Here is a 16,112-nt window from a genome sequence, read left to right on the forward strand (position 1 = left end):
CACCTGCCCGCTGACTTTCTCCTTCGTTGTTTCTGCTGCTGCTGATGCCTGATGCCTGATGCCTGATGCCTGCTCCTCTGGTGCTTATTTGAACAGCTCTTCACGAACGAGAACTTGGCAACATGGAAAGCATTTACTCGAAGCGTTGCGCGCAACCATTTTGTTGCCTTGGCAGACAAACGGCTCCGAGCCCTTGGTGCGGGGGCTCTTCAGCAAAAGGCAAAAGGCAAAAGGCACACTGCAGCAGTGCCCGGCATTAAAGCAGCACCAATGCCAGAGCAACCAGCGTCAAGGAAAACTGAAGCTAAATCAGGAAATGAAAATGGTAAAGGTAAATTCTTGAGGTGCAAAAGGGGGGCCAATCCAAGGATAATCAGCCTCCAAAGCAAGGCCAAAAGGTCAGCTTGCAAAACATTGCATGGGGCAGGCTCTACTCTTAAGGCCACTTTTATTAATGATTACTATAAACGAACAAACGAAACTTTTGCAGCACTTTCCCTCAATCAATTTACAATTCAGAGGAGGTTGAAGAAGTCGCTGCTAGAAATCGAAATCGAAATCAGTCGTCTGTGAATATTGCAAAATGAGCTTCCGTTCTCTTGGTCCTGGGCCTGGGCCTGGGCCTGAGCCTGTGCTCCGACTTCCGGCAGCAATTTCCGTTTCCTCATTACCTTACTTTTTTTTTCGCTTTATTTTTCTTTCTTATTTTATCCCTCAAGTTGGGGCGTGTCCATGCCTGCGACCTCCTGCCTGCTGCCTCCTGCCTTATGACAATTTATTATGCCCCAAGCTTCGATTTAAATTGCTTGACAATTATTATACAATGACGAGGGGCAACTGTGACAAAAGGGACGACGTCGACGACGACGACAAATGAAAAATGTTCACGTTCGACAATTTTCCGAGGCAGTCATGCCCCGACGGAGCAGCTCCCTGCCACAGAATTAATGATGGCAAATTTGCAAAGTTCACAAATTTCTTATTAGTAGTCCATGGCTGACGAAGTTGGCTTTTGCTCACCCGACTCCGACTCCGACTCCGACTCCCGCCTCCCTGCTGCTTCCTGTGTTCGCGGAGCACTGCCTGGGGTTCATATTTCATTTTAGGCAGTTAGTTTTCAGGGGGATTGGGGGGGACTGCTGCGGTTTTAAGTTTTCGCACTCTTGCGAAGAACATTTTGCCAAGCGCTCTAATTTGAATTTTAATTGAGGTTCTCTTTGTGGTTTTTTCTCTCTTTTTTTCTCTCTCTCTCTCAGTGCTGTGTTGTTTTTGTTTGGTTCGTTGGCTGCTTTGGAAATTAACAATAATTATAAATAATTAATATGCCAAACAGGTTTCGCTGCCGCTTCTTTTCCAGCCTGTACAACCTGACGACTGAGCTTGCTTTGATGGAAGAAAATTGGGAAATCCCTTAGCGAAAAAACTCTCATAAATTGCTAGCAATCACATTTACACTTTCATTTAACAAAAATATTACAACTAAATGTTTATTTGTTGCTCTATTCTTTACATTTCAGATTTATTCGTCAATTGAAAACTCTTTGTAAATATTTGACAGCGAGAAAAATACATTTTCAATACAAAAATATATGAAAAACCCAACAAAAACAATCCGTTCAAAACAAGCATAAAAAAGTGAAAAAGAAAAGGATTCATCAGCTTGGCATGCATAAAAAATCAAATGAATATGGAAATAATGTGGAAATAAATAAAATAAAAATAAAATAAAATCACACGAGCGAAAGGGAGACTGGGCATTGCCATACATAAATATATTTCAATTGTAGGTTGAGGCATTTGCTGGAAATATATGAATTGGGAGACAAAAATGTCCCTTTGCTGCGGGAGTTGCTGCCATAGGAAATGTGAATGGACAAAAAATAAATAAAAATCTACCAATGCAGAAAAATGTGCAATAAATATCATATAATTATTGCCAGAAGACAGAAGATATGATTTCCACTGGAGAATATCTGATTTATTTCCACAAATTCTACAAATATTGCAACAAAAAAAGAAGAGTTATGGCTTAATGGTTTAATAATTAGAATATATACTCACACACACACACACCTATTAATCAATTAATTAACACACAATTTCTCACCGTTTTTGCTTTTCCCATTCATTTTCATCTTTAATTGGTGCCACCTGCCATGCCCTGCCACATCCATTATGGGGGCAACCAAAAGCAGAAATTAATTAAAAATGCAATTCCCATTAAACGAATGCAATTTTGTTGAAAACAAAATGCCACCAGACACGAACTAAGTATGGTACGCAGCTCCCTTGGGGTCTGGGGCACTGCCCAACAAGTGCTTTCACCTGACCAGAACCATCGCGTCAGACGGCGGCTGCATGATGGAGACGACGACGATGTTGATGATGACATTATCTCATGCCCATTGAACGCAAATGTGGCGTGCTTGTTGCACGTCATAAAGCAACAAAAAACATGCAACAAAGGAGAATCACTGAGATTGAGATGAGAAAAACAACAAGTTGATCAAGAAATACTCTTACGATGAAGATATATTGCTGGGATTTTCTATGCCAAAAGACGGTCGAAGAGCTCTTTCAGTTGCTGCCAGAAAAAAAGTGTGGCAAAGTGCCGCTCTTTACTAACATTTTAAATTATTTAATCACTGCATTAAAGCTACCTGTGCTGCTGCTTTGTAAGGGCACACAAAGGCCTGCTGGAAACAAAAATATGTAAGCGAGAGAAAAATGCCAGAAATTCACCACTCCACTCCTCTCTCTCTCTCTTCTTGTTTTGTGTTGTTGAGTGAATTGTTTCGTTGATGCCTTTGTATTACAAAATGAAATGAAATTGGAGCTCGAGCTGTGGTCGAGTGCCGGCAAGGAAATGTCACCTACGTAATCGTAGATGCGGCCAGTGGCTTTTGTTGCTGTGATCGGTTAAATCTGTTGTTTCAGTTCATTGACTTGTTGTGTGGACATACTTGGAATACGTATAAATTGTAGTTCAAGTTGGAGGAAAGGTTTTGGCCAAAAGTTGTGCAGTTCTGCTTCACGAATTAAGTGGCGGCGCCGGAGGCGCATTTAAATTAAGTTTCATAGTTGTGCCTGAGTCCCGCTGCGTGCTGCGTGCTGCGTGCTGCGAGCCACAATTACGCCAAGTACTTAACAACTTTAATGAGCGGGCAGAAGTAGGGGAAAAAGAAAAGCACGGAACAGTCCTCGCCCCCACATGCGGAGGGAGCAGGCTCAGGAGTAGCTTGCAAAGTAGCCAACGCGCACTTAATACTAATGGCTGTCATTATCCTTTATCCTTTTGGCTGTCGCAACCACTGACGCTAGTACACACTCTCTCTCTCTATTCCTCTGTGTCTGTCCTGTCCCTGTATCCCTTGTGTTTGCACGCACATTTATTAGGCAAACCAAAGCGCAAACTTCCGCTGCCCCACAGACCAACTTGGCCAAAACAAAAGCAGCAAAAACAAGAAAAGCAAAGAGAAAAATGAACTTAACTCAATTTAAAAATAAAACTTTTATTCTTATTTTTGCTGCTTGTTTTCCTTGCTGTTGACAAAAAACGAATTAAGCGTCGGGCAGAGGCGAAAACTTTAAGTAGCTTTTGTGCGAGAAAGTATTAAAATCGTTTCTCAAATGGAACTGGAAGAGGGTGAAGACGGGTCTGGGTTTGGCTGGGGGTAAGTAGCCAAAGGGATTCCATGCCAAGTCAAGTGTCCTTGAATCAAATTTACTTAACTTGAAGCTGCCTTTCGCAATGTTGTCTTCGTGTTTGCCCTCTCTCACTCCCTCGCTATCACCACCACTTGGAGTTTTCTTTTTCCCTTTTTTTTCAGCATTTACATAAGATTTTTGCAGCTTTTATTTGGGCACAAATGAATTTTCATAGGTCTCTGCGGGAAAACGCTGCTGGAAATTGCTGATTAATGTGTGATGGGTTTCAGCTCGGCACTTCCATCTCAATCTTTGGTAAACTTTTATTCGGTTTCAGGTCAAGTTGCGCTTGAGTTGCAGAACAATAGCTGCTGGACAGATCCCGTTGGAAAGGGCCAAATGTTTGAGTTACCAAAGTGTTTGGTTATATTTACCAAAGGGTTTTATTTATGAATATCTACAGCTCTTATGAGTACGGGAAATCCTTCATTTAACTGCTTTTAGTTGCAGTTGTGCCCAAATTATTGCCTCTATTTCGACCTCTCTCATTGCTGAGCGTCACACATCTATCTATGATGTGCAATAATTTCACACGCTTTCGCCCCGCGGTCATTTTAATTAGCACGATTGCATTTTCAACACGTTCAGACGATTCAAATTGTAAATCACATAGGCAGAAGAGCCCCCAACATCTGCTGCTGCTGCTGCTGCTGCTTGCATCGCTGCTACTATTGCCTGTCCACAGTCATTCAATCAGTCAGTCGGTTGCTGCGTTCATTATATGCATACCTATGTAACAGACATAACTACTACATACATAACTACATGCATATGTACATGAGCGAATGGGCATGTCAGAACTGCGGCCTGGGTGCACTTCAACGCGTTTCAGCAGCAGGGCCCGAAATTGGTCTGTAAATTAATGCTGCTAATTAGAGCAGTCAGCAGTGGGAGGGGGGGGGGGGGGGGGGGGGGGGGGGAGTGCGGCTTGGGCACTCTTTGGGGCCTGATTACCAGCCAATATAATAACACATTTAATTGGACCGTTTCCACGTGTAAATTATGACACCAAAGAGTTGGCAGAGAGTGCAGAAAAAACCAGAGAATGTTCAGATTAATATTTAAAATCGAATTAAGAGAAAGTTCTCTGAAATAATTCTCCCATAATTTCTGGGTCATATTCCAGGCCATATTCCACTCCGCGCTGAGCGGCACTGCCCAGCGGCTTGTCTACGGGGCGGGCAAACAAAAGATGAAAATGTATTTATTTGAAGCGCCTCACAGTCGCTGCTCCACTCAGTATTTGCATTGCGTAAACACAAAACTCGTCAACAAATGCACTGACTGCCGCAGTAGCCGCTCGCACGTCACTTGGGCACAATCATGCCTTAAGCGGAGTCGCCATGAAAGTTTGTGTCATTTTTATGCTGATCAGCTGGCAGCTGGAAGGCAGCCTCGGGCAGCGACTGCGGCTCGACTCTGTGTGCCAGATGGTGCAGCGGCAGCGCCTCGAGTGTCAAGTGCATCGCGTGGAGACAGCCGACGGGTATCTCCTGAATGTTCATCGCATTCCCGCGCCGCGCAACCAGAGCTGCACCCGTGGGATCAGGCTGCGGCCCTTTGTGCTGATGCACGGGCTCCTCGGCTCGGCCGCAGACTTTGTGACTGCCGGACCGGGCCGTGCGCTGGCCCTGGAGCTGCACAGGCGCTGCTTTGATGTCTGGCTGCCAAATGCCCGGGGCACAACGCACTCCCGACGCCACCGCACACTGCGGACAAGCGAGGCGCGTTTCTGGCAGTTCAGCTGGCACGAGATTGGACTCTACGACCTGCCCGCCATCGTGGACCATGTGCTGGCCGTGACGCGACATCGCCAGCTGCACTATGTGGGCCACTCGCAGGGGACCACGGTGCTGCTGGTACTCCTCTCGCAGCGTCCCGAATACAATGCGAGATTTGCCAATGCGGCCCTAATGGCTCCCGTGGCCTTTCTCCAGCACCTGAGCAGTCCGCCGCTGCGTCTGCTGGCCAGCGACAGTTTCGGTGCCACTGTGCGTACATCTGCTGAGTGGAGGTATCACTAGAATCGCTGCTAATCCTCCCCCCTTGCAGCTGCTGCTCAACAAGCTGGGCCTCAACGAGCTGCTGCCCGCCACTGCGCTGACCCAGGTGGGTGGGCAGTTCTTTTGCAGCGCCACCCTGCCCACCTATACCCTCTGCACGTTGTTCACCTCGCTCTATGTGGGCTTCAGTGACTATCCAGTGGATCGTGTGAGTACGATTATATATGCGGGCCATAATTTAGCCAACAAAGCGGCCCCAAAAGTTTTCTCTTTTTTTCTTGTTGTATGCAAAAAGTTTTTATTGCGCTCACGAGTGGGACCACACACAGAGAGAGAGAGAGAGAGAGAGGGAGAGAGGGAGCGGAAGTGGCAGTGGGGTGCATTCGGGGCGGGGAAGCCTTAGTTTTGGTAATAAAAGTTATTTGAATTTAAATGCGTAAACGAGCTGCTCCCTGCCGGGGTGCTACAGCTTCCTGGTTGAAAGTTAGGTCAGAACTATTGTGGCAAAGGCAGGGTGCGCAGGAGTACATGGGGTACATGGATGGCAGCTGGCATTTGGTAGCCTGCCTAACAATATAAGGATAAGGGATAGGGATAATTATCATTTCAATGAACAGCATACATGTATATATTTATCTACATACATACCTTTATCAATTAACCACTCAGAGCATCTGCACATCGACTCAAAGTCCGACTTCCACCTGCCACCAGTGCAAATATCTCCTCCTCCTGCCACTGCTGCTCCAGTGTGTGTGCAGCCAAAAGGTGCACTCAACTTTTGCCATTGCCCAACCGAACTACTATAAGCCTGCCACCCACCCACGCTGGCGGCTAACTAGAGTACAACATGCATTACGTATACGCCACGTTGCCTTAAACACTTTTTGTTTCCCTTTCGCAGGCTGCATGCGAGTCGTGCTGCATTTGAATTTTGTTTTGCCGTGAAATATGGCAAATAAATCGCGCCCGTGCAGCGAAAGAAAGAAAAAAGAGCGCAAAAAAAGGGAACTTTATGGCTTATCTGTGTGTTTGCCGTGTTACGGGGGCGCGTGCTCCAAGGGCTTACCAACGGACTGACTGTGTGTCTGTCTGTGTGTGTTTTGCATGTGTGTATGCCACACACCCCTTAGACGGCAAGTGCCGCTTGTTAGTTATTAGGGTAAGGGCTTGGGCCAATTGGTTTTTGGACCGACCTCTCCACCGACTGATGTGGCTGCCGAAGCAGCCGGATGTGAAACTTTTTTATAGTTGCCAAGAGACAGCGAAACCAAAAAAAAAGGGCTAAAAACCATACAGAACTCTCTCTTATAACCCTCAAGGCTTTTTGCACATGCAGCCATAAATAAGCGTTTGAAATGATGAATAAAACACGCCACAAAAGTAAATAAAACTCGGCCAGCAAAGGGGACATTGGGCATGGGAAGTGCAGCCAGCAATTAATTATAAACAAATAAAAGTACACAGATTTCTGGCATTGTAAATATTACCTCAAATCAAGTAATATCTTAGAAAACCAATCAGTATCCCTTTACCAGGGAAAACATCACGAAAATCTGTGCATAAGTAAGTTTTGTCAATTGAAAACTTCGCAGAGCCAAAACGAAGACGAGTGTCAACACAGCAATTTGGAAGATACTCTGGCACTTGACACAGGAATCAAGTGAGTGCAACCGCGTGCCGTATCTGCCATCCAACAAAAAAACAGTCAACAAACTAGTCACTGTAGAGAGAGAGAGAGAAATATACAAATAAAAGTGGAAACGGGGGAATATATGACTAAGCAAATAGGGAGCAAAGATGCGCGCTGAGCAAATGGAGCGAGGCGATACTTGTGACAACTGCCGAACATGCCACACCATACCACCGCACATACAGATAGACGTCCGAATAAATATTTGTGCATATTTAGTAGGAGCTGCCCCCTCGAGCCCCTGCTGCCCGCATAGAGTTCAACAGACTTGGCCAACTGCGACTGCAATGCGTCCAGTAAGATTCGAGAGGGAATAAAGAAAGTAAAGGAAAAAGCGTAAGGCAAAAGTGGGATGGGGTTGAATGGGGTAAAGAAAAACTCGGGGAAACACAAACAAGCTGGCGGCACAAAAAATTGCTCGTATTTGCCACAAGTTGCAAGCTGGTTGTTGCTGCTGCAAAAAAAAAACACAACAACACCAACTGTCGTGTGGAAATGCAACGGCCAGGCGGAAAATCAAATAAACATCAAAATAACAACAGCAAAAAAAAATGTCGCCGCAGGACGGAGGACGCAAAACGCCGAACGCAGGATCCACATTCAACGAGACGCGTCGCGACGCATGCAACGGATTTCAATGGCTTGTCAGGGAAATTTAAAGTCGTCCGATTTACATAAAATACTTCAGTTAAAAATAAAAATACAAAAAAAAGGGAAATCCTTGCAAGAAGAAGCACGGACATTCGACATTTTTGGATGTGGCACATCCCCCCATATTCCCCCCAATTCAGATTCAATCAAGCAACAATTTCTTTGATTCGTAATTACACTTTTTCCATGGACGTTTAATGTGCTAACAAAGGAAAACTTTTGGTGCAGTTCAGTGAGAGAATTGAAGTAGAATTTAAGTCAGAACTCTACCAGGGCCCTTACTGATTTAAGCTCTTAAATCTGCCAGCACCTGGCTCCTTCCTTGGTTCAATTTATTCGCTACCCCGAATCAATCTAAATCTAAATGAGTTTTCATTTTAAATTGAAACTCTCGGGCACTGGAAACCCATTTCTGATCAACAAATAAGCAGCTAATTTCTAAACAAATAATAAAAATCCAGCACCCAGAGGCAGCAGCAGGAGCAGGAGCCGGAGCCGGAGCCGGAGCAGTGGCCATCAAAGCAAGAGGACCTGCTGGCCTTTGACCTGCGACCTCCTCGCTACACGAGTGTGTTTGCTCATGTGTGTGTGTGTGTGTATGTGTGTGTTCTTGTGTGCACTTCCGTGTGCTTTGTGTCGCAATGAAACGGAAATGGCAGCCTGAACACACACCCGGCCGATACACCGGCCGACACACACACACACACACACACACAAATGGTTGAGAGGTCATATATCCGGCTTCATATCACACAATTTAAACGTATTTGAAAGTTTAAGCATAGCAGAATGGCTTCATACTCCGATTTGGACTTTCCACAGAGCCTCCTGCCGCGCATACTGGAGACAATACCCGCGGGCATATCGCGTGGCCAACTACTGCACTTTGGGCAGCTCATCAATAGCGGTGGGTAGGTCCCTTTACACGTCCTTTTGCTGATGTCTTTCTCCGTTTCATGCGCAGGCAAATTCCAGCAATACGACTATCGCTCGCCCCAGCTCAATATGCGTCGATATGGCCAGCCCACGCCGCCCTCGTATCAGTTGAGGAATGTGCGCCTGCAGCTACAGATCTTTCATGGCACACGCGATGCCCTGTCCAGCCAGGCGGATGTGCTGCGACTGGTTAACGAGCTGCGCCAGAGCCGCACACGTCTGTATCAGGTGCCCGGCTACAATCACATTGACTTTCTGTTTGCCGTCACTGCACCACGCATGGTTTATGAGCGAATCATTCAACAGGCCTGGCAACTGGATGTAGCGGCAGCAGCAGCAGGACTTCAGGCGAGTTGGAGTTGATGATGAATTGCAGTTGGTGGAGGATACGTTTATGGTATTTAATCAATAGTTTTAATCGTCTTAATTGTGGAAATATTCATTACATCCTTAAGTTTTACACTCATAGCTTGTTATGCGGGGCAAAAACGAAACTTTTAAACAACTAAAAAAAAAAGAATCAAAAGAAAAACCTTCGATAAACAGACCTCATTAAGCTTCATATTCTTTACACATCGATCGTAAGTCATTATACATACACATTTATATATATATATATATATTTACTATGAAGAACTGGAATAGCTGGCAACGTGCCTGTGGGTGGGTCCCTTGGATTGGATTCGTTTTATTCGGGGTTTGTTGTGGGGATTGGGATTAGGATATGTGAAGGAAAGTGGAAGTGTTGCCGTATGGGAAGCCCTTGGCTGCACAGATTAACTGAGTTCGAAGCCCACTCCAGACTGTATGGCATAGAGCAACTTTTCACGCATTTGTACCACGCTATTGAAGGGCGGCAGCTTCAGCAGATTCGTGCAGGTGCTGGCCGTGGGCAGGCGCTCCATATCCCCAGCATTTTGTATGAAGAAAGGTGGATCCAAATCCTGCAAAAGAAAGGTAATATTAGATCAATCAAGCCCACATAAAATGCCATGCAAAAGTCGCACCTTAAAACCCAACAATGGTGGCCTGGAGCAGCTGGTAACGAACTTGAGCAGCTGCCTGCGCTGCAGATCATCGAAGCCCTCGAGTGCCTCCCAGAAGGCCACAATCGATGGATGCTCCGGTGTGTATTCGCCGCCGTACTTGCAGTGTTTCTTGAGATCCTCCAGATCGATGGGAATCTCCGCACCGGATATGAGTATTTGCAGCTCCTTGTTGCTGAACATGTACAGCCATTCGATGGGCAGAACATTGGACAAACCCTTGCGGAAGGCATTGCAGTGACGACGTATCTGCACGTTCAACTTGTAGTCGGCTATCAGTTGGATGTACTCGATACGATTCGAATTGGTCACCGGCGTGCTCTGGCCCTGCGGCTTCAGCTCGACAATCTGCGTTTGTCCCAGCGAGCTGCTGGCCACCGTGAAATCCAAATTCAGCTCACTGACATCCCCCGTATAGTCCTTCAAGTACAACAGATTGCGATACAGTTCCGGATCCAGAGAGGCCAACTGATGGATGTCCACGTCCGAGTATTTGCCAGCCAATTTGGTGAGAAAGAACTCGGCCAGCGGCAGCTCCACCAGCAGATTCTCATAGATTGCCTTTCCCAGAATGCGGCCAATGAAGTAATAATGCTTCTCAAAGTCACCAAACAGATCGTCCACATTCGGATTCGGATAAAGCTTGTTGTCCGTGGTTACCCTGGAAAGTCAAAGGTGAAGCATTAAGGAATTGTCCACGTGGGTGGTAGACATTTTCCCTCACATGAAGAAGCCACGATTGGGATCGAATGCACTTTTGATAAGCTCAGAAAGGAATTCGCGAAACACGCCGCCGCCATCAATACCCGCTTCGTCCAGACCCAGCGAGGAGACGAACTGTATGCGAAATTTGGGACGTAAATCCGGCTCTGCAAGGGAAAATCATTTCATTATCAGGACATAAAAGACAGCCCGACTTCTTACCATTCTCTGGGCGCAGCTTGTCGTAAGCATCTTCATACAGATGCGTACGCCGTACAGTAATCATAATGGATGGACCCTGGAGAAAGGCTTGCAAATGGCCCTGCACTCGCATCTTGTTGGCTGCCACCAGACCCTGAAGAATGCTCACACGCTTGCTGAATGCCACCACAAACGGAATCTCGCGCAGGATGGTTATGGAGCGTATCTGCTTGGTGGACATGGGCGGACCGTTCTCGAAGTCTTCGCGAGTAAAGTCACGAATCGGCTGAAACGGACGAATGCCGCGCAAGCGGCTGCTATGCGTGAGGGGCAGATCGGTGGGCCTGTCCAGTGGCAGATCCAAGCGACTGACCGTCCAGTGTGACTCCGGACAGAAGCCCATGCGCAGGTCACGCGTGTGTATCTGATTGAGCACAAAGACCACAACATTCAGCAAATTGGCCCAGATCTGCTTCTGATGGCGCAGCTTCTTGTCATCGGCCTCCGTGTGGCCCAGCACACTGCGATAGTTTGCCAAATTGCTGCGTGTCTCGGGAAATGCCAGCTCCACGAGCCCCAGACTAATGTCCTTCAGCGTCTTGGACATTTGCACAATCTCCGCAATCGAGAAGGGCATCAGACGCACGTGCTTTGTCAGCAGCAGCTTGTTCTCCACAAACTCCACATCGTGCAGCGTGGGCAGCAGGCGTCCAAAGAGCATACAGAAGGTGGCCAACAAGGGTATAGTGCGATCCACACCCTGCTGTTTCGCTGTGGAAATACGTAAGAAATTCAAATTTGTTATGGCACATAAAAGGCCGAGTCTGCACTTACGCACAACACCCTTGGAGATGAGGGTAAGCGGCGCTGAGAAGCCAAGCTGTGTAGACTCGGCGGCCAGCTTGAACCAAACGGCGCGAATAAACTTCGGAGTGAAGGCCAATGTGTACAGCAGCCTGCAAGGACAAAAGGTTTTACTCAACTGTAAGGTGAATGCTGGCCATTACTCACTTGTACTCGTAGACTGCATGCTTGTTGTAAATCATTAGGTTGTGGCAAATCTCGCAGAGGGCGTAGATCAGTTGACTGTGCTCAATGTGGGGATCCAGCTGTTGCACGATGAAGTCCACGCGCTCCATTTCGTTCAGTATGGCTATGGATTCCAGCAGGCAGTCGCGCTCCTTGATGCTCAGTTCGGTGCTCGTGCGACATGTCTGCTCCATGTCGTAGTCCAGTGTGCGAGCGGCTGGCTGCTCCTCATCTTCCTCCTCATCCGATTCATCGTCGCTGTCCACATGTCGATGCGGGGCGTTGGCATGCGTACGCAGTGTGGACTTGGGCAGCAGCAGAATGTTGGGCATCATTTCGGCAATGATTTGCACGTAGACAGTGAGCAGCGAACTCTGCTGTAGTGTGGCTGCAGAAGCGGGGAAAGTGGGTACTATGATTTCAACCATCAAATGGTAGGAAAATGTCTTTGCAACCTACCCAACTGCCTGCGATCGAGCACCAAGAGGGAGTTAAGTAAGTATGAGGTAAATAGGGCATCCAAAGATTGGGCCTGCGCATGCTTAGGGCCGCCGCTGCCAGTCTCTGAACCATGGAACATAAAGCTGCGACGACTGGAGGCACTCTCTGACTCGGATGCGGCAGTGGCCGCTGCTGTTTCCAGCAGATCGAAGAGCGAGCGCATCAGCAGGTCGAAGGGGAACTCTGGGCATTCCGCCAGGCAGGGCAGCACGAAACAGCGCATGGCATCCGTGTGGGGTGTGGCCAGGATATCCTTTACGAAATTCTGACACACCAGCAAGGACACGGGCAACACTTGTCCCCCATTGCAGGCCCGCTTGGCCACTGCCAGTGGGCGCAGCAGCAAATGGAGCAGCGCCTCGGCCAGCGGACTGGGTGCATGCAGAGTTTCTCCATCCAGCGGCGGGCACTTCTCATCCAGCAGCTGGCGCAAGCGTAGGAAGTAGTTGCGTGCGATAAGGAAGCCGAAAACGCGCTCCAAGTACTTGAACAGCAGCGTCTCATCGCTCACGTAGCGTTCCACGGCGGTGACGGTTGTAAAGGTTTCCAGCATGCGCAGCGGAATAGCCTGGGCGGACTGGGACAGTGTCAATTGGAGCAGGCAAGCGTCTAGCAGCTTGCACACACGAAACAGCCAGATCGGATCCGTTGCCGAATGCTGCAGCAGGCGGCCAGGGCTACGCAGGATTTGTTGGCAGACTTCAATCTGTAAAAAAGCAAAGAAAAAACTCATCTAGCGAATGGGGAACATGTAACTCAAAGTTGTGCCTGTCACGTACCAAACGTTCGCCATCCTTGGCCTCGCGACTGCTGTAGAAAAAGTTCAGGCGACGCAGCAGGAAATTCAGATTCTCGTCCTCTGTGAGGCGGTGGCGATGGGCCTGCAGGTATACGTCAAAGGCCTCACGCTCCGCACGTTTGCGACGCTGGCGATGAATGAAGGAACGGGCATAGGACTGCAGCACCACGGCGCCATTGGCCTTCTGGCGCAGATCATTGCGTTTCTGTCGCTCCTCGGCCGCTTTGCGTATCACAGTCTCCCGGTCGTGGGTATGGGAAGCGCCGCCAAGACTTTGCACCGGACGACGACGGTACTCGCCATCGAAGCCAAACATGACGCTGCACTTGTCTTGGTCTAATATTGAAGTTGTTCCGTATTGTTTTTTTTTTATTACGTTTCTGTTGTTGTTGCTGTGCCAGCAGCTGATCTCGTTTACTCTTCAGTACCTAGCACTACCTTGCTGCTGCCATAATTCACTCCTGCGAAAGGAGAGTCGCAAAACGAAGACGTTTCCAAAAAGGCACTGTGGCACTGGGCATTTGCTCAATAATTTTCACTTGTACACGCTTTCCCTCGAGGTATATTTAATTTCGTAAAATTCTAATTTGCTATTGAATGATTTGTGTATTTTTCTTGTATACAGTGTGACAGCGGGTTTTTCGGATATACCTTCTGACCCTCACTGATATACCGGAATATACCAGAGTTATTTTAAGTCGACTACCAATATACCATATTGGTGAATGATGGAGGAACTTAACCCTCTTAGCCCCACAATGTTGAAACAGGTGAGTTAAGCCGCTGAAAATAATAAATACCTGTAAAAACAAAAAAATCGTTTACCTGAACTGCCATAAAGTTCGTAAAGTTGATTGATTTTCGATTGGGATCTTTATTTTAAATTTGAGCCAAATATTTTCTAAATAAAATGATTAAATCATATTTCAAACACAACGTTGTCATTTAATATGGTATGAATAATACATTCTGTTAACATGAATGAAATGGTTAAAACTAAACCACTTAATTAGTAGCTTCTGCTGTGTGTTTGTGTTTGCTAATAAAATGTAGCACCTATTCCTGCTAATGAGAAAGCAGGAACGGCTTTTGAGTACTAAACAGAAGGAGAACGTCTGTTGGTGCGGAGGTTTCACAGGGAGCTCTCCGCTGTGGATTGTTGTTTCAGCTGGTGCTGCTTTTCGATAAGAGCGAGCAGAGCCCGGGGCACATCCATCGTCTGATCATCCACCAGGACGATGTCGAATGTCTTCATGTACTTATCCATGTTGGCCTCCACGTGATCGAAGAGGAAACCAATTTTGATGATGTGTGAAGATGCGGGCACACCGGATGCCATGTCAGCGTCCCCAAGCGAATCTCCCATCACGATGATGTGATCACGTGTGTGCACCAGGTTGTAATACTCACTGCCGTCCAGGACAGTTTCGTTCTTGTTGAAGGTGTGTATCATGGGCTGCTGGAAACCGTCCAGAAGTCCATTCCGAAATTGCAGAAAATTCGACACCACCTTGACATTGGGATGCATCACGTTTGCCTGGCGCAGCACGGAGACCACAGAGTTGCCCAGTCCGGCGGAGAAGACCAAGGTGGGAATGGCCAAGCGCTGTAGATCGGCAAAGAATTCGTGAGTCCGTTCACGTAGTGCATTCTTATATTTGCTGGCTATCTGATCAATCTCCGACTGATCGAAAGGGAAGCCGGTGGCCAGTGCACCCGACTTGGTCCACCACTCCACCATGTATTGGACCTTCTCGGGAATAGGCATGTGCGGATCGATTTCAATTGGCCTGTACTTGTGGTATAGCTTGTCCGACTCCGTTTTGAAGCTTTCCGGCAGCGACTGGCAGGCGTTGAAGATGCCAAAACTGGATGGCACCACACTGCCGTCCTCTGTGCGTTGTTTGGTGATTGTATAGTCAAAGTCCGACACGAGTTGCATGCGCTCTGGTCCGCCCTGCACGAACTCATTGATGATGCGCTCCACCTTGGCGGGATCTAGCATGCGGCAGTGATCCTGCATCAGGACGGCAATGTCCTGTATGCGCAGGCTTGACTTTGGAGTATTTTGTTGATCTTCACAGCCCATTTTCCTCCGTTTTTCTGTCCAAGAACAGCGACGTGTGACCGTGAACAGTGCGAATGGCGATATGGAAAAATTGTCGCTGACACAGCACCGATGGAAACTCGCTCGTGTGAAGCTTTTGATTCAGCGGTATCTGCAATTGTTTTAGTGGTTAAGCGAATTAGTGTCGCGACTATATCCCGATGTTTGTGTTTCCCGAACCAAACACTTATATATGTCAGTGGTGTAGACAAGTAATAGGTTGGTCTTGTGGTCGCGCGAACGAAAAGTTCTATATCTGTGGCTGACCTTGGTTGGGTGTTTTTTTTTTTGTCTTTAAATTTGACAAAATTATTTTGTTTACTCTGACGCTTCCCCGTCTGAATGCGTGGGCGCTTATCAGCTGACTATCGAAGCTTTAATATTGCAAGCTTTCTTTATGCATTATATCAGCGAAAAAACAATGCGAGGCGGAACACCGCTGTGTAAACAATGAGTTATTTAACTTTTCGCTGCGCGCGGTTTTTGCAATAAATAAAACCACGAACAGCTGTTGATTGCCGCGATAGCTGGAACGCTTCGGAAATGAAACTCAACTTATCGAGTTTGCGAGTAGACAACAAAACAGAGAAATAGTTTGATTAACTTTGCCAAGACAAAGATCCGTGTGAAGTAGTTTGGTTCTATAAAATCTGTTTTTTCACAGAAAAATGCATATATAAGCTGAAAACAACTTGCTGATGGCTGAAACCAAGTGGAAGTGAAACAAAGAAACAGC

At 47.1% G+C, this 16,112-nt stretch overlaps 3 protein-coding genes across 3 annotated transcripts; 1 reads left to right on the forward strand and 2 right to left on the reverse strand.

Annotated features, from left to right (window-relative positions):
- The first annotated feature begins 5,023 nt into the window (after positions 1-5,023).
- On the forward strand, positions 5,024-9,538 carry LOC117592679 (lipase 3). The gene is made up of 4 exons (XM_034286638.1): positions 5,024-5,699; positions 5,761-5,919; positions 8,878-8,962; positions 9,020-9,538. The coding sequence occupies exons 1-4, from the start codon at positions 5,052-5,054 to the stop codon at positions 9,352-9,354; spliced, it is 1,227 nt and encodes a 408-aa protein (XP_034142529.1). The 5' UTR covers positions 5,024-5,051; the 3' UTR covers positions 9,355-9,538.
- LOC117592678 (ubiquitin-protein ligase E3C) lies at positions 9,531-13,905 on the reverse strand. Its single transcript, XM_034286637.1, has 8 exons — positions 13,250-13,905; positions 12,429-13,176; positions 11,952-12,357; positions 11,775-11,896; positions 10,962-11,711; positions 10,762-10,906; positions 9,999-10,698; positions 9,531-9,935 (listed from the first exon to the last, which is right to left on the reverse strand). Exons 1-8 carry the CDS (start codon positions 13,583-13,585, stop codon positions 9,768-9,770), a joined length of 3,375 nt encoding a protein of 1,124 aa, XP_034142528.1. The 5' UTR covers positions 13,586-13,905; the 3' UTR covers positions 9,531-9,767.
- A 288-nt stretch (positions 13,906-14,193) lies between these two features.
- Positions 14,194-15,838, reverse strand: LOC117592680 (7-methylguanosine phosphate-specific 5'-nucleotidase). The gene has a single exon (XM_034286639.1). It carries the CDS (start codon positions 15,356-15,358, stop codon positions 14,402-14,404), a length of 957 nt encoding a protein of 318 aa, XP_034142530.1. The 5' UTR covers positions 15,359-15,838; the 3' UTR covers positions 14,194-14,401.
- Between the last annotated feature and the right edge of the window lie 274 nt (positions 15,839-16,112).

This window comes from Drosophila guanche, unplaced genomic scaffold (genome assembly GCF_900245975.1).
Source record: "Drosophila guanche unplaced genomic scaffold, DGUA_6, whole genome shotgun sequence".
NCBI classification, from domain to species: Eukaryota; Metazoa; Arthropoda; class Insecta; order Diptera; family Drosophilidae; genus Drosophila; species Drosophila guanche.

Coding starts and splice junctions, on each gene's coding strand:
- LOC117592680 (XM_034286639.1), bottom strand. CDS start 15,358: ATGGGCTGTGAAGATCAACAAAATACTCCAAAGTCAAGCCTGCGCATA.
- LOC117592678 (XM_034286637.1), bottom strand. CDS start 13,585: ATGTTTGGCTTCGATGGCGAGTACCGTCGTCGTCCGGTGCAAAGTCTT. Junction 11,897..11,951: donor CATGCAGTCTACGAGTACAA/GTGAGTAATGGC, acceptor TTGTCCTTGCAG/GCTGCTGTACACATTGGCCT. Junction 10,907..10,961: donor CAAGCTGCGCCCAGAGAATG/GTAAGAAGTCGG, acceptor TTTCCCTTGCAG/AGCCGGATTTACGTCCCAAA.
- LOC117592679 (XM_034286638.1), top strand. CDS start 5,052: ATGAAAGTTTGTGTCATTTTTATGCTGATCAGCTGGCAGCTGGAAGGC. Junction 5,700..5,760: donor GCGACAGTTTCGGTGCCACT/GTGCGTACATCT, acceptor CCCCCCTTGCAG/CTGCTGCTCAACAAGCTGGG. Junction 8,963..9,019: donor TGGGCAGCTCATCAATAGCG/GTGGGTAGGTCC, acceptor TTTCATGCGCAG/GCAAATTCCAGCAATACGAC.